This window comes from Mastacembelus armatus, chromosome 16 (assembly GCF_900324485.2).
Source record: "Mastacembelus armatus chromosome 16, fMasArm1.2, whole genome shotgun sequence".
NCBI classification, from domain to species: Eukaryota; Metazoa; Chordata; class Actinopteri; order Synbranchiformes; family Mastacembelidae; genus Mastacembelus; species Mastacembelus armatus.
In genome coordinates, this window is record NC_046648.1 from 2,852,056 (window position 1) to 2,874,521 (window position 22,466).

The 22,466-nt window shown below is 39.7% G+C and overlaps 1 protein-coding gene across 5 annotated transcripts in view; it reads left to right on the forward strand.

Moving 5' to 3' along the window:
- Positions 1-19,978, forward strand: part of LOC113122566 (protein MTSS 1-like) — a 45,666-nt gene extending 25,688 nt beyond the window's left edge. Inside the window, exons 4-17 of one of the 5 annotated variants that reach the window (XM_026293994.1) lie at positions 3,332-3,416; positions 4,271-4,362; positions 4,613-4,687; positions 5,779-5,790; positions 11,242-11,399; positions 11,705-11,812; positions 11,940-12,037; positions 13,555-13,819; positions 15,218-15,331; positions 15,630-15,872; positions 16,083-16,310; positions 17,152-17,311; positions 17,409-17,690; positions 18,019-19,978. In XM_026293994.1, the coding sequence (XP_026149779.1) occupies positions 3,332-3,416; positions 4,271-4,362; positions 4,613-4,687; positions 5,779-5,790; positions 11,242-11,399; positions 11,705-11,812; positions 11,940-12,037; positions 13,555-13,819; positions 15,218-15,331; positions 15,630-15,872; positions 16,083-16,310; positions 17,152-17,311; positions 17,409-17,690; positions 18,019-18,560 (2,462 nt within the window). In that variant the 3' untranslated portion in view covers positions 18,561-19,978. The remainder of the gene's footprint in view (positions 1-3,331; positions 3,417-4,270; positions 4,363-4,612; positions 4,688-5,778; positions 5,791-11,241; positions 11,400-11,704; positions 11,813-11,939; positions 12,038-13,554; positions 13,820-15,217; positions 15,332-15,629; positions 15,873-16,082; positions 16,311-17,151; positions 17,312-17,408; positions 17,691-18,018) is intronic. The other 4 variants (XM_026293997.1, XM_026293996.1, XM_026293995.1 and 1 more) reach the window with 4 other exon arrangements.
- Positions 19,979-22,466: the final 2,488 nt, after the last annotated feature.

The window sequence follows — 22,466 nt, forward strand, 5'->3', positions numbered from 1 at the left end:
ATTATTATAGATTTTGTACATACAATTCTTATCAGTCACTTGATAGAAACTGTTTAAAGGTGCTGAGAGAATTAACATTGTACATTGTTTACTCTACTGTGCTATGGTGGGACACGGTTGATTGACCAGGCCATGGAGCTGTTAGTGCTTTTACAGTGCTAACCAAGTCTCACAGAATATTATGGAAAACCTTGTCTTCACTTTTCTTCTCAGGGGTTTTAGGGCTCCTTTCTTTGCTTGCAAAGTTTGAAAGAAGTGACTTGAGTTCAGCATAATTTCATTCATTTGTACACAGATGAACCAAAGAGTAAAGCTTGAAGTGTTTGAATGTGTGTTTTTCGGCTGGTTAAGTGTTGGTGGTGCAGAGATAATTACAAGCTTCAAAACAACCATGCCACACAGTAGCTATTTCTACTGACAGCCAGCTATGCCATTACACACAGTAGCAGCAGTCTGGCATGGCACCGAGACAATTGAAGATTGCCTTTGTGTGTCACAGACAGTCAGACTTGCCAGTGCTGCTATTTCTAGAAATCCAGGGGTCACTCGGCCCTTAAATGAGTAGACAAGGTGTGTTGGCGGCCATTTTATTTTGAATCCCCCAAAACGGCTTTATAGTAAAAAGACAGACTGATACTGATGCCGTACCTTTAACACTGCTGACTGTATGTGCTGGCTGACATGTTTGAAGTCAATACCATGCAGATGTATATATAAATATAATTTTTTACAAGTATAGAATAATCACAAAACATTACATCGGACAAATCTGTGAAACTCACAGTCCAACTTCACTGCAGTTGGTAACAAAAATATTGAATTGCCTCCCAGTTCTACCTCATGCTGCTGTGCTGTGCTCTGCATCATACTGGACTCTGGGTGTCATTTGCTTTCCCAAGAGTGTGACATGTCAGTCACTTCACACATGGCAGAAAACAAAAGGGTCCAACTCAGTAACACTACTGGAGTGTGAGTCAGATTTTAGCAGGCACACACAATACACACACATGCATATACAGTTTCCACGGTAACTGGCAGTCATGGCAAAGGCCGCATTAAGTAGCTCATGGTGTGAGAGGGACAAACGGGGGAGAGAAGTCTCTTTCATACGTTAAATATCTGGAATCGGTGAATTATTTAGCATTATGATCATTATGTGGCTATGCTGTGAAATGTTTTATTTGCAAGGCTTAGCTTTCTTGAATCCTTACCCATTCATGCTGTCGGCATGGGACATGTTCTTTTCCCATATCCATCTTATGCAATGGTAACATCTGCAGACAGATTTTTGCCTCTGCAAATGTGTGCATGTCTCTCATATGTTTGTTAGTAGTTAGTTTTTTTTCAAATATTGAAAGGAAAGCCATTCAGTGGAACAGTATTCAAATGGAAATGAGTGGAATTGCAATGATAAATAATAATAAAGTCTGACGTGAGTTGGAGCTAGAGCGTAGTCATTCTAACACACCCGTAATGGCACACCTGCCAAGCCAAGAGCAGATTTTAGTTTTCTTCTGTGCCTCATATCAAATCCAGGTGTGTGTGTGTGTGTGTGTGTGTGTGTGTGTGTGTGTGTGTGTGTGGGGCTGTGGCAAATGAAAAAAGAGTTGAAACCAAACTCTTCCCCTGACAGCGTGAACTCTAACTCTGAACTCTTAACTTTCTAATGAAAAACTAACTCGAATGTGTGGCCTCTTTGTGGCACTGTAACAACTGTCAGCCACACCCTCCAGAATAACAAGCAGTCATAGTAAGGCAGAGGTGGGCGGATGGATGGATAAGATGACTAAACAAGTTAACGCAGGAATGAATGAGCATTATGGTATGTTTTCTTTTTTTAAAGGCATGTAGTAGGCACACCCTCTGCAATTCTAACACATTAAAAGAGATACGTATGAACGGATAGAGTGAAAACTTTGAGGTCATCAGTACGACTGACATTAAATTATATATTGTTGAAAGATAGAGGAAAGTTGGAATTTGTCATCTTTAATTTTTCTTACCGTGTTACAGATTGTCTTTGTTTTGCCTGGAGTTGTCAAAACCGCAGTGAGCTAACTCTGGTCAGATGAAGAGTCTGAGATACAGTTGAAAATGGGAAACTGTATTCATGCACACATTCTCACAAATCAGTTGTTTTTAATTGCTTTTTGCTTGAAGGCACAATTTCACTGTAAATTTTCTCTCTGTAAATTACTAATCCCTCATACATTCTGTGAGCGTTTTCTACTTTTTTGTAGTACCTCATTCATGAGTGGAGTCAGAAAAGTCAGCAGCCGTTTCCATTTTTCTTATCCAACCTCATGCAGAGGCTGTGTGTGTACGTGCTGTTCTGAGTGTGAATGTTATGTGAGTGAGTGACAGCTCTGTGTGCGTCTCTGCATGCAGCAAGGACTGTGCTGACAGTAGAATGGTTTGCTCTGTAGGAGGGCATTCACACTTCACATCAGATCATCACACACACACACACACACACACAGACACACACACACACTTGCACTCTGTGTATGTGTTACATGAACAGAATGTCACACAAACTCCTCACATTTTCATACAGGATCTCTCTGTCCCCACCTTCTTTCTCTCATGTACTCAACAACACATGCACACACACACACACACACACACACACACACACACACACAGTGGTGCTTCAGTCCCACAGAAAGACCCACCAGTCATACTGGGCAATCGAACAATAGTTCTGTCAATCAGTGTCAAGTCCCTGCTTAGCTGTCCAGCCTGCACCCTTTCAGTGGACAGTTAGTTAGCCTGCGTGAAGGAATCTGACACATGCCTCAAGCACATTTTAGACTCCAGTTCCAATTACTCATCTCCTAATGAATATGTGTGCAATTCGTTTTCAGGTACACAGGAGAGAGTTGGGTCAGTGCTTGTTAATGATGTTTCAGTTTAGTATGATGTTAATTTGATAGACCATGACCTGATAAGTTTCAAAAATATTTATCAAAAACTTATCAGTCTCTTTTTAACTCTCTCCAGTTGCCTTTATAATTAGTCCTCTGAAATATTGTCGTTGTTCTCCCATATTAATGGTAATTAGACTCAAATTGCAACAGTGTGTTGCAAATGTCACTTTTTGATGTAACTCAAATAATCAATAACTAAAACAGACTTGTGGATAAGGAAAAAGTGATACGTTACAATTTCTTAATTTAATTTGCTTTCTCATGGAGATTAGTATCAGGATAATGTTCAAAATGTTCTATCAAATTGTGCAAATTTTGTCCCCAAGCTTTTCTAGCTTCAACCAGTGTGTGGCTACAGATATTCATTTACTTTCTGTATCTTTTTCTTCTTCATATTTCAGGTGGGACCAGAGACATTGGATCAGCTTTGACCAGGATGTGTATGCGACATCGCAGCATAGAGGCTAAGCTCAAACAGTTTTCAATGTAAGGAGCATTTCATGTTGTGTGTTGTGATTTTACTGCACAGTTTGTTTGGGGTTACCATATCAATAAGTCCCATCACCCTCTCAAAGTGTTTCCTATGTTAGCAACTCATAGTGTACAACTGTGTAAAAGTGTAGCAGTAAAATGGTCTGTATTTGAACTGTTGTCTCACCATATCCTCCATGTGTGACATTTTGTGTGCGTGGGTGAAAATGCCCTTTTTCATGGAATGCTGGAAAAGAGGCAGTTCGTCTGGTCGCACAAGCATCTCTAATGTCCCAGTAAATGTACACACCCCGCATTCTCTCTTTCCCTCACACACACTGCACAGACAGGGGGCTTTCTAATTCTGTGTGGCTTTTCAGCTGAGATTCCACTACCAGCGACACAAACAGACGCTCTTTGGAAAAATGTCGGCAAGAGGGAGAATTCTAATTTTAGTTTCATACGTTCAGCCTGCAGCTGCCCACCCCTCACACTCACAGCCTCTTAAACACACAAATACACGTTGGAAGACTTGGATAATGATTGACAGACATGACTGGCCAAGCTTTTTAGTTCCCCCTGTAACACATAAGCAGACTTTTATTTTTCCCAGTGTCTGTTTTTCTCCCTTTCGTTCCGCCTGTTAATTATTGACAGAAAAAAAAAACACACTATATAGACAGCCTGTCTGCTACTTTATTAACTTACACGTTTTGATATGTCTCTGAATGACAGATGGTCAATAAAACATATTTTAGCAAAGCACATCACTTATGAGAAGAGTAAACCTAAGCAGTCACCTTAACTAGACTAACTAAACTAAACAGACTGACCTTATACGAGAACTGAGTAACCAATTGTTTTCACAGGGGTTTCCTGGAGGGCCTGATCACTCCCCTACAAGAACAGATGGAGGAGTGGAAGAGAGGAGTAAATACTTTGGACAAGGACCATGCTAAAGGTATATAATCACACAATAACATAAATACAGAAATTAGTTTCACATCAAGATTCATCTTAATTATTTTTAAAATACTTAAAGGTGAAGTTTTATTTCATCAGCCCTATTTAGTATGGCGTTATGACTTTAAATATAAGTAGACTTTCAAGTTGTCATGCCATATTTTGACCCACAAAGTACTATAAGAGAAACTGTACCTTGACACAAGTTCTTAGTCAGTTGACTTTTATTCTCCTTCTGTCCGAACCAGAGTATAAAAAAGCTCGGCAGGAGATTAAGAAGAAGTCCTCTGACACGCTGAAACTTCAGAAGAAAGCAAAGAAAGGTAAATAAATAAATAAATAAAGCTTGGGTGAGATAGCAAAAATAACACTGCTAAGTGCAGTTAAGCCATTATTGGTGGAGACAAATCTGGTACTAACTATCTTGTACCCACAAACTAATAAAGTTTTGACCACGGAGAATGAAAACCAGAGGAAGGTTCTTGTGCAGGCGTAACTGCTAGCATAGTATGAGGCTCACACGTTTTAACAACTTGCAGCATTGCCTGCCAAGTCAGTGAAAAATACCCATCTGAAGTATTTGTCAGAGAGTTCATAGTAAATTCAACAAGTAAAATGTGTTTGCAGCTTAAAGAGAAAGCATGAAACTTGTGTCTTTTGCCCCCCTCATGCTAAAAGTAGCATCTTGAAATTTAGTCACCTTTCAGTCTATCTTTGGCACCACTAAGAACTGCTATCTGTGTCAATCTTGAAATCATCCATTTTATAGTAGAAATATCTAATTTTTTGCTGTGAACAGTGTTTACCTAATCTTTGGTAGTACTTTAGTTTGTTTGATTTATGCAATATGGGATTAAAGACTTCTAGAAATCAACATTCAGGAGGTGAAGTCATAAAGCATGTCCTCAGAAGGGTTCAGTCATAGAAAACACCATGTCGAGTAAAAAACAAATCTTTTATTTAAAACAGTAAAATGGGAATCTGTCCAAAATGTATATGTGGTGATATTATTAGACAGCAGTGATCTATATAGATGAAGTTTGTCCTTGCTGATTAGACATGCAGATCTTGGAAGGCTAAACATTACCTTACTTGGTAACACTCAGTGAGTACAGGGGTTGTTTCCCTCTTTGGTTTTCTTGGCTCAGGTTTTACATACACATTCACCTACCTAGAGAAAGAAAGAGTTTAGATGAATGTTTCCAGCATATTTTGTGATGTTGATAGTTTCAGGTTTGAATCACTGGATATCTTACAGTCCTAAACTCAGATGTTCAGGAAAAGGTGCAAGAAAAAAGGCAAAAGAAACTTAATCAACACAAGAAAAAAAAATGGTTCTTCTTACTGAAATCTTTTTCTTCTCCCTGTCTCTATGTGGTTCTGATACCATCCCCCATCTTATGCTGCACTGCAGCTGATAATCTGGGTAAGTCAGTTTGTGGAATAGAAACAGTGCCCAGGTTTTTGCTTACACTACAATGTTTAAGCAAGCATCTTGGTACATGCTGAATATTGGCATGCTCAAATTTTATTCTACATATATATATATATATAAACCAACTGAAGTAATGAAGTGTTGAAAAGGAAAAGGAAACTGCATAACAAACTGGGGTTCAGCTCTGTGACTGAGCCTTGTCTCTGTTCCAGTTAAGGTCTGAAGTCGGAAAGAGAATTTCATCATAGAATCAGTGGCACAGTGTTGTTAAAAATATACTGTGGTCTGAAGAATAAAGAGAGAGAAGGAGGGGAAGTGAAGTGGAGACCTAAATAGACTTGAGATACACTCCTCACTGATTCACTTTGTGGCTGTTTTAATGGTGCAGTTCTGTAGTGTGGCACACAAACATATTTCTTTTCCTCCTTGAGACATCTAACACAAAATCAATTAAAGCAGAGTTGCCACAACAAAACTGGAGCTTCCTAAATCTTTAATAATTCATAATGCTTTAAACGCTTTTAGATTTTTTTATTACAAACCTGCCCACTCTAGATATGTCAGTGAAAACACAGTAAAAGCAGTTGGCTCATAAAACCTATTTAAAATAAAAATTAGAAATATGGTATTACTTAGCTACAGCCTTACTTCTTAAAAGACAAGCACTCATTTTACGCACAGAATAACATAGCACCTCTTTGCTTGTCTTGGTGATTTTATATGCAGCATTTTATATGTGACTTGTTAAGATGTTTTTCAAACTTGAGACCCCGGCCTTGCTAAGAAACAGCCTGTGACTGTAACCCACTATTGGTTATGGGAAAAGCTGGATCAGTTAATCTCATTTATGCACAGGCATCTACATGTGTGTAGATTCTGGGCTATTTCAACCTGCACCATATTCATTTTGGTTCAGCCACAAATTTAATGTAAGGAACCAACCATATTAGAAATTCTCCTGTATATGGAGTATGGATTACATTAAGTAGTTACATTAACCTAAGGCCAATCTAAAAATTGACCAAATAACCAATTGATTTGTAAAGTGAATTATAGGATGGCAGGGTGTACATTCTATGCTATGCTGTTGCTATATTATGGAGACTTGTATGTAAGTGCAAATGGATAGAAATACACTGAGGGGACATGTACAGTGTATCATTCATTTCTTAGTTATCCTGAAGGTGTACAGCATCAAGACAGCAATACATGAATTATGAATAAGAGTCACGAGCACTAATTGTCCTTAATTGAACAGTGCAAATGGTTGTAAAATGCTGTAAGTGTTCACAGTGCAGACAGGAACCACCTGTTGTTAAAGAAAAAGAGGAAATAGCAACCAGGACCTTGTCTTTCATGTTACACAAGCACAGATGCAGCAGTAGGGAATGTGGACAAACCAAGGAACAACCCATAGCAGAGACAAAGCTATAACAGACACTTAATTTTGGCACTATGTGCCTCCCTACCATGTCTCATGCTAAAATGTGCCTGCATTGTCTCAGCTCACACGTGTTACTGTGTCTGCGCAATGCTCTCCATCCCTGCAATTACATCTTTTATGTCAACACTTAAAGTATGTCTGCCTCAGCGTCATTCAGTAATGGATATGGCATTTAGTTGAATATTAAAAAAGTCACTGTGGGTTTAATTGAGAGTAGTATAACATTTAGCCGTCATGGTCAGTTTTCCACATGATGTGTATCCTGAGTGAACAAATGTTTAGAATGACCTGATAATTCACTTTTAATAGGCTTAACTCAAATATCACTAAATAGGCCCTAAGAAAATCATTTTACTTGCATTTGTAGAAACAAACATTCTCATGGTATTAAAGGAGTGAAAGGATAAGGTGCTTCTAGATAAATGAACCATTAAAAGAAGCAGATGTTGACATAACGTGATATGAATTGTGATATTGGGTACTACTAAAACTGCTAAGGAAATATTTAGCGTTCATCTGTTGTAAAGTACCTGACCTTATAGTTGTGTCTTTCCAAAACCAACTATGTTGAGAATATGAGCTGCCAAAAGCGGCCATTTTACTGCTCCCCAAGAAATCAGAGCTGTCCAATGCTTGTCTACACTGAGGACAGTCCTGAAATTTCAAAAACATTTTCTTATTGTATTACAACAGAAGCTATGTTTACTGTATGTCATTCATTAGTTGCAACTGCGAGGAGTTGAGCATTTTGTCATTATTTAAGATTCAACTTTCACTTTATAGATCTTCTTGATATATTCACTTTATTATCATTCAATAAGTATTGACCATCTGTTTATAACTGATGATTACAAGATTATTTAAAATATCAACCCAGATTATAAATAATTTCCCTTCAGGCAAAAAAAAAAAAAAGACTATTTTTGCCTGCAGGGAAATGAATAATAATGAGGTTGGTCCTTCAGTGGAAACCAGACTAATGAGCAAAGCCTGTCTAGCCCTTTTTGATGCTCAATCACACTCTCTACATTATAATTGTACACTGGTCTCTTCTGAATGTTGCTGTTAGATCTACAGTGGGTACGGAAAGTATTCAGACCCCTTTAAATTTTTCACTCTTTGTGTCATTGCAGCCATTTGCCAAAATCAAAAAAGTTCATTTTATTTCTCATTAATGTACACTCAGCACCCCTTCTTGACAGAAAAAAACAGAAATGTAGAAATTTTTGCAAATTTATAAAAAAAAAAAAACTGAAATATCACATGGTCATAAGTATTCAGACCCTGTGCTCAGTATTGAGTAGAAGCACCCTTTTGAGCTAGTACAGCCATGAGTCTTCTTGGGAATGATGCAACAAGTTTTTCACACCTGGATTTGGGGATCCTCTGCCATTCTTCCTTGCAGATCCTCTCCAGTTCTGTCAGGTTGGATGGTGAACGTTGGTGGACAGCCATTTTCAGGTCTCTCCAGAGATGCTCAATTGGGTTTAGGTCAGGGCTCTGGCTGGGCCAGTCAAGAACGGTCACAGAGTTGTTCCGAAGCCACTCCTTTGTTATTTTAGCTGTGTGCTTAGGGTCATTGTCCTGTTGAAAGGTGAACCTTCGGCCCAGTCTGAGGTCCTGAGCACTCTGGAAGAGGTTTTCTTCCAGGATATCTCTGTACTTGGCCACATTCATCTTTCCTTCAATTGCAACCAGTCGTCCTGTCCCTGCAGCTGAAAAACACCCCCACAACATGATGCTCCCACCACCATGTTTCACTGTAGGGATTGTATTGGGCAGGTGATGAGCAGTGCCTGGTTTTCTCCACACATACCGCTTAGAATTAATGCCAAAAAGTTCAATCTTGGTCTCATCAGACCAGAGAATCTTATTTCTCATAGTCTGGGAGTCCTTCATGTGTTTTTTGGCAAACTCAATGCAGGCTTTCATGTGTCTTGCACTGAGGAGAGGCTCCCATCGGGCCACTCTGCCATAAAGCCCCGACTGGTGGAGGGCTGCAGTGATAGTTGACTTTGTGGAACTTTCTCCCATCTCCCTACTGCATCTCTGGAGCTCAGCCACAGTGATCTTTGGGTTCTTCTTTACCTCTCTCACCAAGGCTCTTCTCACACTATTGCTCAGTTTGGCTGGACAGCCAGGTCCAGGAAGAGTTCTGGTCGTCCCAAACTTTTTCCATTTGAGGATTATGGAGGCCACTGTGCTCTTAGGAACCTTGAGTGCTGCAGAAATTCTTTTGTAACCTTGGCCAGATCTGTGCCTTGCCACAGTTCTGTCTCTGAGCTCCTTGGGCAGTTCCTTCAACCTCATGATTCTCATTTGCTCTGACATGCACTGTGAGCTGTAAGGTCTTATATAGACAGGTGTGTGCCTTTCCTAATCAAGTCCAATCAGTTTAATTAAACATAGCTGGACTCCAATGAAGGAGCAGAACCATCTCAAGGAGGATCAGAAGAAATGGACAGCATGTGAGTTAAATATGAGTGTCACTGCAAAGGGTCTGAATACTTATGACCATGTGATATTTCAGTTTTTCTTTTTTAATAAATTTGCAAAAATTTCTACATTTCTGTTTTTTTCTGTCAAGATGGGGTGCTGAGTGTACATTAATGAGAAATAAAATGAACTTTTTTGATTTTGGCAAATGGCTGCAATGACACAAAGAGTGAAAAATTTAAAGGGGTCTGAATACTTTCCGTACCCACTGTATACGAGACTGAAAATATAAACTGCAATTTGGACAGTCTGGCTTCTACAGTTCCTCCTCTTCCATCATGGTTTCCTAAATTCACTATGGTAGGAACTGCCATAAACACATCCCCATTCCTCTGTGGTCAGTGTTACAGACACCAAACAAGCTTGGTAAATGGATTTCCTTTGTATGGAAGCTCAAGTTTCCTATATATTTTGTCAACAACCATTAATTTCTAAGAACTGCCTCCACAAGAGTCATACTACACCATGTTATTTTATTTTGTAAGCTGGTGTACTCAAAAGACTTGTAGTTATACTGCTTATTGTAAGCCTTTATAAATCTGACATAACAGAATTATGTAAAATATAATATTACTGGAACAGATACGTTGCCTATGTCAGTGTAATTGCAAATTCTCTTTATTCTGTGTACAAACACCATCATAAAAGTATTTTATTGACCTGAAAAACAGAAGCTAGCACAACATATAATATAAGCATTCACTTTACATTTTACTGACTCATGTATGGACTGCGTTGACACATAATAGACAAAACTGTTGAGTTTATCCTCAAGACCCATGTCCATATATTTTATATTTGAGGTGAAGATGATTTGCCTAACTCTGTCTCAGTTGCATGATATACAGCCTCACATCAAATGTCAAATGTTTATACATCAATAAAGCATATACATAGTGCAAAGACCAGATGCTCGTGTAGATGCTTTGTGCACATCTCATTTATGAAAGCATACACACACAGTCTCACTAGACGTTGTCCAGAAGCACCCTGGAATTTAAATGTTTAACACAGAGCAATGGTGAGATACTCAAAAAGGGTTCTCACTTTCCAAGATAAGCAGTAGTTCAGTGTAAAGGAGATAACCTTTTTGCCACCCCTAAACAATAGACAGTGACAGTAGTGGCCATTCATGCTGAGCTGAGTTGGGGAGACATTGAAATTGCACAAGATAGTAATAACCAGAGTAAAAGATAACATGATAAAATAGTGACAGTCCAAGTCAAAACCAGAGAGAAGAAAGTAAAAGTGTTCTTCATCAAATGTTCACTATGGTAGGAACATTTGAACATTCAAATGTTCTTCATCATGATCATATTGTCTGTGATCATTCCAGTATGTTTCATCTGCACAACTCTATGCTTTTGGGTTTGGAAGGGAGATAAAGTATGGAACCAGTCATGTGTTAATAATTTTATTATACCTGTATGTATTCTTTGTGTGTGTGCGTGTGTGTGTGTGTGTGTGTGTACGCGTGTGCCCATGCCCATTTTGTTTTCAAGGTCGAGGTGATATCCAGCCCCAGCTGGACAGTGCGATGCAGGATGTCAGTGACAAATACATTCTGCTGGAAGAGACAGAGAAACAGGCTCTGAGGAAGGCTCTTATAGAGGAGAGACAGAGGTTCTGTTATTTTGTGGCCATGCTGCAGCCGATAGTGGTGAGTACAGCAGGCGACAAAGACAAAAATGACACTTGAGTAAAAAGGAAAAAAAAAGAGGGTCTGGTTTTAAAGCAATCACATTCTGTCTTGTCATTTTGTTTTCATCCCCCAGCTTTTTTTGTGCTGTCTCTGATCTGTTACTAAGTCACTATGCTAAAATATGTGTATTTTTTTCTATGGCCAATAATTAATAAGCTTTTTTACACTACATGTGGTATTTACATTTTGTCACTATTGTGTAAACTCTTGAATGAGAACATAACATGACCCATCTAAATATCTCTATGTCCTTTTCATGTAAGGACGAAGAGATTTCTATGTTGGGAGAGGTCACCCATCTTCAGGCCATCTCAGATGACCTCAAAGCCCTGACGTCTGACCCGCACAAGCTTCCTCCTGCTAGTGAACAGGTGGGGAAAAACAACCAAAACAAAAACAATCTTTTTAGGTTACACTCTTCAATATTAAATTTATCTTTGTTCAGTGCCAGTTCTCTTCACAGGTATGACATATGTCTAATATTTTCCTACCTGGCAGGTGATCTTGGACCTGAAGGGCTCAGACTATGGTTGGTCGTATCAAACACCACCCTCATCCCCAAGCACCACTAGATCCAGGAAGTCTAGCATGTGCAGGTAGGCTTTCTACAGCCAATCACAAGACTCATAACCACAAAAACAGAGAGACTTTCAGGTACACATTTACCTACTGTACTTGGAAAACCTTTTTGTAATCCAGTGTGCTTAAAAATGATTATGTTAGTTACACACTTCTAAGAATGAGGAGACAAAACAGCATACTGGGTGTAGATTTAGTCTGCCATGTTACATATACATACAGGATGTATGGATTTATGTCCTATGGACCACATCGGTGGGTATGATTCTTGTTTGAAGATAGTTCATATCTGTGTGAAGAGGTGGAGAACAAGGATTTGAGGAAAATTGGAATTGCGCTGTCCAATCTATTTCTGCCACCCAGTGGTCAGAATGAGCTGCAATATCTGCAGATTCATTTCTGTTTATTTGGTGTTTACTTGGTCTCCCCTTTGTTATGAATAGAAATATTGGACCCATAGTACTGAAGCAAAGGCACACAGTGATGTTTTTAGATATATTGCTGGTATGTTTATTGAAAAAGTAAAGATTAGAGATGTTTAAAGAACTGACTGCAAAAGAGCCCTTTTTGATTAGAAGCTGTTCAGGCCATCTTCATTCTGTTGTCCCTGCTTCTTTGTCTCTCAAAGATATTTCCTCAACTGCTGGTTTAAAGAAAGACTTTTTATGCTTGGGTTTTGTATTGCTTTGCTTTTATCCCGTTGAAATCAAAATGTGCAAGATTGATTTTTGGTGTCGTGCGTCTTTTGTGGTCAATCAGAACTTTAAATTGCTGATTATGGGAACAGTTAAAGGCCTTCCAGGCTGTGAAAAGATTTTAAACCTGCGCTAGAACAACACTTTAAGCTTACGTGTTGTGATCCTTTTATGAGTGTTTTTTATTTTTCAAATCTTTTGGTTTTGAAATTCATAATCTGTTGCTTTTAGAGTTTTGCTTCTTTGCAATGCAAAAATTTGACCCATTTTGTGATTTGGAAAAGCCCACCCATTTATGTGTCTATTGACACTATGGTGTGGCGTTAGCACCTTAACCCAAGTATACTTTTAGTTCGTGTCTAGTTTGTTCATGATTTATAAAATAGACTGTGAACTTTGTGACTTTGAAATCTCAATTCACACAGTAATCAGACACAGTGTTTATGCTTTTCGTGAATGTCTCTTGTTACGGTCAAACAGCTGTCTCACAGGCATGAAATCCTACGATATCTTGCCTGTAATTATTGTCATTATGATTTTATGCCTCTTTTGTTGGTTTGTTTTGTTGTTTTGAATGGATTGGCCTCAGTCACTGCTTGCTGCATCTTGGTGTGCTGTGTTAATTGTTTCCCACCCTGTCTCCTCCACATTCCCCCCAATCCCCTGCCTTCATTCCTCTTTTATTATTCCTTTTTATTTTTATTGTTAACTTTTCTTTACATAAATTTCTTTCTTCAATCCATGTCTCTGGGTGTACTTTATTCTCTTTGCCTCACCTGTCACTGCAAAACTTCTTCCTCTGGTCCTCCTCTCCTCTCTGACTCAATCCCCTTTCACAGTAGTCTGAACAGCGTTAACAGTAGTGACTCCAGGGGATCCAGTGGCTCTCACTCTCATTCTCCTTCCTCCTCTTCTTCCTCTTCTTCCTCACACCACCTTTTCCACCACCATCACCCCTGCCATCGGTACCGTAGCTCCACACTACCCCAGCTGGCCCCAGCTCGGCTCTCTAGCATCTCCTCCCACGACTCGGGCTTCATTTCTTCATCACAAGACCAATATGTGTCGTCCAAATCATCCTCGCCTATGCCAGCTGAAACGAAGGTAAGGAAAAAAACATCTGCTATCTGCTAAAAAATTAACCATAGCTTTTTATTCAAGTATGTGCATATGGTTAAGACAAGACCATAAAACCACATATGCTCTATGATTTACAAGTCATTGTAGTCACAGGCAGAGAGAAAACCCCGTATTAGCAATACGTATAAATATTTTCTCACATCTGTCTAGCCAGCATGAGAGGCAGTTAGCTGGCAAACAGTGAATGTATGTGATCTTGGTTAGGTCATTTCATTATTATTATAGCATAAATGCCCAGGAAATTAGTCTGCTTTTATTCTGGCCCAGGGCAAAACAGGTCAGCCCCATCCTGCAATTAACGCGCCTATTGCTGTGACAGACTGTGGTTTGGTTAAACTTGCAGAGGCTTGAGCATATTTTGTGTTGGATTTACATTAAATCTTTCACTGTAAAATGACATGTTACAGTGTCAACAGAATGTTTTATAGACACTGTCACTGTAGACACTATGTCTCTATCAGTAGGCCTCACTCTGTGACTTTCATCTAACCATCTAACCATCTGACACAGGGTTTCAGACAGCCCACTGACTGGTTCACTGATAACTGTCTGCATGGGGTTTGTGGTTTGAGATCAGCCATGAGAGCAGCTGCACTGACATTAGCATGCCAGCAACCAGAGTTCCCCTGTCCAGAACACATTGTTATACTTGGACTCCAACGTTTTATGATTCAGTGATGGTGGTTTGGCATGTCCATATCTGAACCATTTACAGTATGCCTCTGGGAATTAGCCCTTTCATTACCTCATACTTGGTGTAGCTATAGTAGCATATTTTTGAAAGAACAGTGTGATGGATAAACAGGGCTTACTGGGGCTTACTCCTTAATCCAGGGCCAATATGACCAGACCATAGTTTACACTTAATGTGGATCTCTTTCATTTCTGTCCATTTTCAGTAGCCATGTCAGTGCAGGGCGTAGCTGACTGCGACCCCCAACTCCTACTGGATGGAATCATACCAGCATTATTCCCCTATAGGCATGAATTTAGAATCACATTATTTTGATACAACAAACAATGCTTTAATTGCTAATTGATGCATATAAAGACAATGAATTTGTAAGGAAACATTCTACACCCTAAGAACTTGCTGGTGTCCATGCAGTTAAAGCTGGTATGATTTCCACTGCAGCTTCTTAAAGGCCTCTAAAGTCACCTGGGTCTAACCCTCACTAACTGCTGAGAACTGTGGATGAGTTGCCTCAGCTTTCTAACACCCTATTTCTCTCTGCTTCCCCCTGTCTACCTGACATCTCTCTTTGCAATTCCTCCCATCTGCACATGTTGGTCTGTCTGCATTCCCCACCCCCTCCTCCTCACACTGCCCTCTTGCTCCTGCTGCTGTCCTTGCTGTCCCAGCATTGTCCCAGTTCCAGCTCCTCTGAGGGGTCAGAGACTGGGCAGCTTCACAGTGACTGCAGTTCCCCCTCTTCTCTAGCTGCTGCTACTGCACCTCGGCACAGTACTGACAAGGTGAAATACACTCAACCTTCATGAACCCTACACCTCTTTTGCATAAATGGCTGTTGTGTCAGCACTACATGTATCACAGAATCCTTATGCTGAACTTCAAACTTGGCAGTGACTTTACTTTTTAGTTTAAGAATCGCCATTATTTTTTGTGTTTCTCGATTTTTTTTCCGCAGTGTTGTGGTCTCTTTTGTTTTTTATTTTCCATTTGTAATTTCAATAATTTATCCCATTGTGTGTTTGTTTCTGTTTTGTATGTGCCTGTTATCATTCCTTCTCCCACCAATGCACACACATCCAGTTGTCCAATGGTTTTGACTCCAGTCCGGCCAACTCCCCCTACCTGCACAGCAATGGGGGAAGTTTGGGCTCAGTGTCAGGCACTGCCTTCCCTTTCTTCCCTGCTTCCACTTCATCCTCCACCTCCTCCTCCTGCCCCACTCGTTCATGGTCACGACCCACCTCAGCCTTGCTGCCAGACCACCCTCACTACTGCATGCTGGGTTCCCCCATGATGCCTTCATCACGAGTCCCCAGCTGGAAGGTTTGTTCATCACCTTGGTTTTGATGAACAACTTATTCTCATCCACTGTTTCTGAAGCAGGTTCAGGTTTTGCTGTTGTTTAATATATCCATTACGATGTATCAGTTTGCTTATTTTATATGTAGGTAAAATTTCCAGACTTTAAGATAAAAAAAAAAAAAAAAAGTGAAATTATTTTAGAGCTAAAAACTGACATTTCTGTCTTCATAGGACTGGGCAAAGCCAGGACCATATGATCAGCCCATGGTCAATACACTAAGGAAGAAGAAAGACAAGGAGACCCCAGCTGTAGTGGACAGCAATGGTTATATGAACAGTGATAGCAGCCCTCTCTCAGGCCCGGCCTTGATCTCAACCTCAGCACCAGCTCTGACTGCACTGCAAACATCAAACCCATCAGTGGAGGAGAAGAACAGGACTGTGGCTTCACCTCTCAAGGTCAGTGATAGTCTCCATTTCCTACAGGCTCACATGTTAATTTTGGTATTATTTTTCATTATTTTCATCTACTTTTAATAAATCAGTTCATTTATTATTTATACTAAAAGACAGTAAGCAATTCAAATCATATACACTTTTTATCAAACAAAGCAAACATGTCCTCACAGTCTGTTAGCTGTCTGCTCGAAGGCTAAAAAACATCTAGTGTTTATGCACAGCCTGGGCTCGGTAAAGACCACACCACACGATTCCACATGACAGGGGAAAGGGGAAGGTGTGGAGAGAGAAGGAGGTGAAGTTCTGAAGAGGCAAGGGCAAAAGCCACATTAAAACCAGGTGTTTCAACAGTGGAGAGTTGAAAGGCATGAAAAACGAGACAGAGGTTGATTTGTTTCTGCTTGACAGGAAGGTAACATTAGTTTTAAGTCTGTATTCTTAGTGTTGCTTTGTTTGCAGTGCCTGTCTGTGAATTTAGGGGGACGGACCTTCTAAAGGAGCATTTATCCCACAGTAATTTCACAGTGATTGAATTACTTCTTTTTTTTCTGCCAATATTTGATGAAGGACATGAACATACAGTGGTTAACATCTACTGCCATCTGTCATACTTAAATTTCAGACAGCAGCACATTCGGCTTTCAACTGCCCAATGTTTTTGCAGTCACAGCATTTTGAAAACATGAGTGAGCCTCCCGCCACTAATGTTCCATGTAATGACTTTAATGAGTCATACCTAATGATCTTAATGACTTTAATGAATTGTATCTGGCTGTATCCAGACAATCAGACTTTCAGACTCAGTACTGTTTTTCTGGGGGGGGGGGGATTATTGCTACAGGCTGGTGATATTGAGGCTCATGAAGAACTAGCTCTGGCCTTATCCAGAGGTCTGGAGCTGGACACCCAGAGGTCCACTAGAGACTCTATCCAGTGCTCCAGTGGCTACAGCACACAGACCAACACACCCTGCTGCTCAGAGGACACTATACCCTCACAAGGTAACACACTTTTTCTATAGTTTCTTCTCTAGTCTCTTTGACTTTTGGTGTCATAATATTGACAGTGTTGTGCTGAGCTCTTTTTCTGTCTTTGTAGTATCAGACTATGACTATTTCTCAATGGCTGGAGACCAGGAACCTGAGCAGCAGCAGTCCGATTTTGACAAGTCCTCCACCATCCCCAGAAACAGTGATATCAGCCAGTCCTACAGACGTATGTTCCAGACCAAACGCCCAGCTTCCACAGCTGGCCTGCCCAGCACACAGGTTCCTTACCCTGGACAGTGCGCCTACCCAGCAGGGCCCTATCCCTCCACACCTATCCACACAGGAGCTTATCCATCTACCCCTGCAGGGGCTTATCCCCCTACTCCTACAGGTAGACTGCACTGACGGTGTAACAAATGCTTATGCACACTTAAATCTTCTAACTTTTACCTTGTTGATGTTGTGCATTTGTAAGATATCATCTTGGTTTAATTAACAACATCAATTAATTAATAGCTGTCAGTTAATACATACTTAATAAATGTCATGTAAATGTAATATCTGATCAGCAGAATAGTTTACGTTCTGTATTTTCCTTCTTTTTCTTTATGGTCTTCATCATCTTATTAATGATTAGCAAAAGCTACTGTGTAATATAGTGAATTGTACTGAATTGTGTTGTTAATGGCTAAACTAGTTATTTGTCATTGCATGTTCAGGTCACGGATTTTATTCTGGATCCAGCTCCCATAATGCCTTTGGCTCCTATTCTACAGGCCATGGTCCCGTTATCGTCACCCCTGGGGTTGCCACAATCCGCCGCACTCCCTCTTCAAAACCTACTGCCCGGCGTTCAGGCTCAGTTGGGGGCACAGGCCCCATCCCTATTCGTACACCTGTCATCCCAGTAAAAATCCCTACAGTGCCCGATATGTCAGGAGCAGTTAATGGGAGCAGGAATTCAGAGGAGATAGGGGGAATAGGAGGAGAAGAAAGCCAAGATTTTCCAACATTTGCAGGAGGGGAGGATGCTGGCACGCTACCGATGGTGTCCTGGAGTGGTCAGGCCACAACCAATCCTCCCACTGTCCCCCTGCTCCACCAGCTGACCCAGCAACATTTTCATAGCGAGCTCAGACAGGAAGGAGGAGGAGAGGAGGCAGGAGAAGGGGGAGATGGCAACATGCTGACGGCCATCCGCAAGGGGGTGAAACTCAAGAGAACGCTCACAAATGACCGTTCTGCACCACGCATTGCGTGATAGCTTCACAGTGTACAAGCGAGGGTTACATGAAACATGATCTCATGTCATAGAAATGAAGTGCCCCTTTCATTGTATTTGTAAATGGGTTCAAGAGCTTTAGAAATGTTGCTGATAGAAATGCGATGTACAGAATCAAAAAGCTTCTTAATGCCGGTATGAGAAATCAGTTAATAACTGATCTGCATTTCTCATTCTGTACATTTTTACATGTGACAAATATGTAGATATGCTGTTGTTCAAGTGCACATTTCCTAATTTCGCTTTTGGTGCAGCAGAAATGATGTAAAGCTAGGTTTGGTGAAATATTGGTTTGGACTTGGCTCACAGGTCTAGTTGTGTTAGATCCTGGTGTGAGTCCAGTTAGTTCTATGAGCCTGTACAAGTACATTTTTCTTATATACAGTAGATCCTCAAATAAAGAATTCCAGCCTAAGCACTAAAATGTTTCGGCAGTCCGAGCCCAGAGCTGTGTAATGACAATGTAAACACTATTACAATGAAGTGTATTCATTTCTTTGAAAAGACAGTAAAGATCCAGTTTTCTCTGTGAAGCAGAAGGTTGGATAAGGACAATGTGTGCTGCCTTTTCTCAGTGTAGAAGACACTGTGCATTATATGTGTAAACACCCATTGTTTTCAGACTGCATCGTACCATCATGGGACAGATAAGCATACTGCATAATGACTTGGCAGACTGAGCACAATAACCAGTGCATACACAGCGTCAAGGGCAATGTTCTGGTTCACTGCAAAGTAATGGCTCCACTCTGCAAGTCCTGAGATGCTCTGACTGTTTCCATGGAGGGATGTCCTGATGGCTAATGCTCTCCGCTGTCAAAGCTGTCTTCCACTCACAGTATAAATACAAAAGCTATCCACAAAAAATACGAGGAGCTCCTCCAAAAGCAAAGGAACTGACAGTGTTCTGCGAAACGTTCTGGTGACTGCAGCGTGACTAAAGCATCATATAGTTGATGCTGTAATATTAGGAGGCACAATGAGTTACATCCTGTTTTAGTTGGTTTAGTGTTTACCTGATTTTGCTCACTCTGTTGCTAAGGAGTGTGCTGGTGCCTCTGCATCTTTGCTGTATTTGCTCCTGCTCCTTCACAGTGCCACAATCACTCAGTTTAACTTCTTTAAACAGGATGTTTATTCGTTTTATTTAATTGGCCATCGTACACCATTGTCTTTGGGGGCACAGGTTAGTTTTACTATTCATAATTTTCTCCCATATGAATCTCATTCAGCCAGCAATATCTACATGTTGAGCTTTATAGTGGCTTGTGATTATATATGATCCCCTTTGTTTTTAGAGCATATATATAGCCACACCGCAACTTGCTGCACATTGATTGCTCTTAACAATACTAATAAATGTCAAAGTACAAATGTGCCATGTCAAAACCCAACACACACACACATATATATATATATATATATATATATATATATATATATATATATATATATATATATTATTAAATATTTTCTCAAAGTTAATGAAGCAGAATGTTTTAATGTTTTGAAAGTTATGAGTTAAAAATTGTAATTGTTAATGCCATAGTGTTTTCATTGTTCTGTCAGGTTGCTCATATACTGAATTCTGTTGTCTTTTTTGAAACACCTGTAGCGCTCATGCATCCCTTTGATTAATTAGGTTTGTGCACGTGTCATCTCCATCACGTGTCATCAAAGATAACAAGTCCAGTCTAAATACTAAAAAACTAGGAGTCACATCCAAATCCACTGTGTAATTTAAAGAAATAATTCAGTATAGGTACATTTAAAATATGATTATACTTTATTTGGACAATAGGATGTTTTGGAGATATGAGGCTTTTCTGCAGACTTCAGTATTGTAACACTACAGGCTAGAAACAATTATTGTCACTGAGTTATAGTCTGTTTTAAGTTTCATTTCAGTTCAAGCACTGTGAGACACTGTAAGAAAGTGTAAATATTATTTTGCTGTACGAGTTAGTCCAAGAGCTCACACATTTTTAATTTATTTTCTTTCACATTTTCTTCTTTTGTTTCTCGACCTATCTCTATTTTTATACATATATAAAATGTCAGAGTAATAGAGTTGTTTCTTCTATCCATATAAACACAATCTGATGTCTTTTTTGTCAGATTTTAGTATCATTGAAATGCCCATGACTGTCCTACTATGATTCATGTAAGACCCTTATTTTACACGTAAATGCATAAGCTGCATTTTACTAATCACATCATTCTGTCTGTTTGTAAAAGTCAATAGCAGCTGTGGAGAAATAATGTTTTTACTCAGCTCCAGGCACCAACAGAAGCACAAATTAAAAAGAAATAGGTTTTGTAATGAAGTGACTCAGATCAGTGTTATGAGTGCCGATTTTGAGATGATGCAGAGCTGCATCCACTTCAGTCATTTCTAATTTCCTCTGTCTTTTTGTCTGTTTACTGTTTGTAAGATTTTTGTTTATAATAATTTCTGCGTGTATTTGGGCAGATAGAATGACAGTGGGCTGTCAGCAACCATGCTATGACGTTTGGTGGAAGAGATGGTTACGTACAAAATTTGAAAGATATTAGATAAATGTTTCTCTGTGAAGAATCTTATCCTGTTAGATTTGAACAAATGGTGCGCTGCCTCCAATGTCTGGCATTTTTAGACTCATAAGACCCACAGTTCCTCAGAGACTAATTAGTTTTACATCCAGTCTATAATTTAAACACATCCTGTGAACAGGGGAATGCACCAAAAGCCATTTATAAAATACCCCAGTGTCTAACATCAAAGTCTGCAAAGATAATGAAACTGATTATATGTTTTGGCAAACAAAGTTCGGTTGTTAATATTGTTAATGTTAAATATTTTAGTTTTATGTTTGTTTTTTTTGGCCACCCACCTGTCTAAAGCTCACCTTGTCAGTCTTTAAGTTCCATATTTAAATAGTTAGCATAAATATATATTATATTAGAGTCTCCAGATGTTAAAGACATATATCATTTGTGAAAAAGTACAGTTACAAATGGTTTTAGTTTAGTTTTGAGCATATTTCTACCCCTGAGGAGAGTTGACCTCTCCGTCCCTATAAAGTTCAACAGATTATAATGCAGTTCGTTTCAGGACATAAGCGGTTGTTGTTTTTGTTGTAATGACAGCTTAAGCAGTATAATAAAAGTATACGTTTTGCTTTGACTCACTCACTTTGGCTCACTTCTTGCACTTGCACTTTTATGTATGTTAAAAGTACCAATTACTAGATGAGGCCACTTCTGTAATGCAGAGATGAATTCTTTGTTTTTTTCAGGCCTAAAACATCTTTAAGCCACGAACCTTCATCTCATATTCACTGTGGAACTTAAAGGTAACTGGTTGACAAAAAGGTCTGGCTTCAGACACTGTGTACAGCCCCTGGTTGCTTTGACTCGGTTGTTCAAACTCTTCCATGATTCCTAGAAAACAGCTCATTATTGACCTTAGAAACGCAGCTTTATTTTCTTTTTGGCTGATTCATCTGGTGTGTTCAGTTTCCACAACATGCCAAAATGTGGGCTGGTGGGTGGGAAATATAAACCGGTGATGTTCATGCTTTTCGCCACCAGAGGTCGCTCTTATCTAAGTTTCTTTTAAACCCCGACCCTGATTTATTGTTAATGTCTCCATAATGCATCACTCCTCCCACCCTGAGAGCCATGAAGACTCGTGTAATCAATGAAACTACAAGCAAACCCACAATGAATTAGTGAATCAATCTAACACAAAAATGTCCTCGAGTAAATCAAACGCCTTGTTCTCACAATTGCTTGGGGTGTGGAGTCTAGTCTGTCTGGGCTGTTCATCCAGTCTATTGTGAGGAGACAGGCACACACCTAAAAGACAAATACACAACTTTTACCCCGGAAAAGCGACTAAAC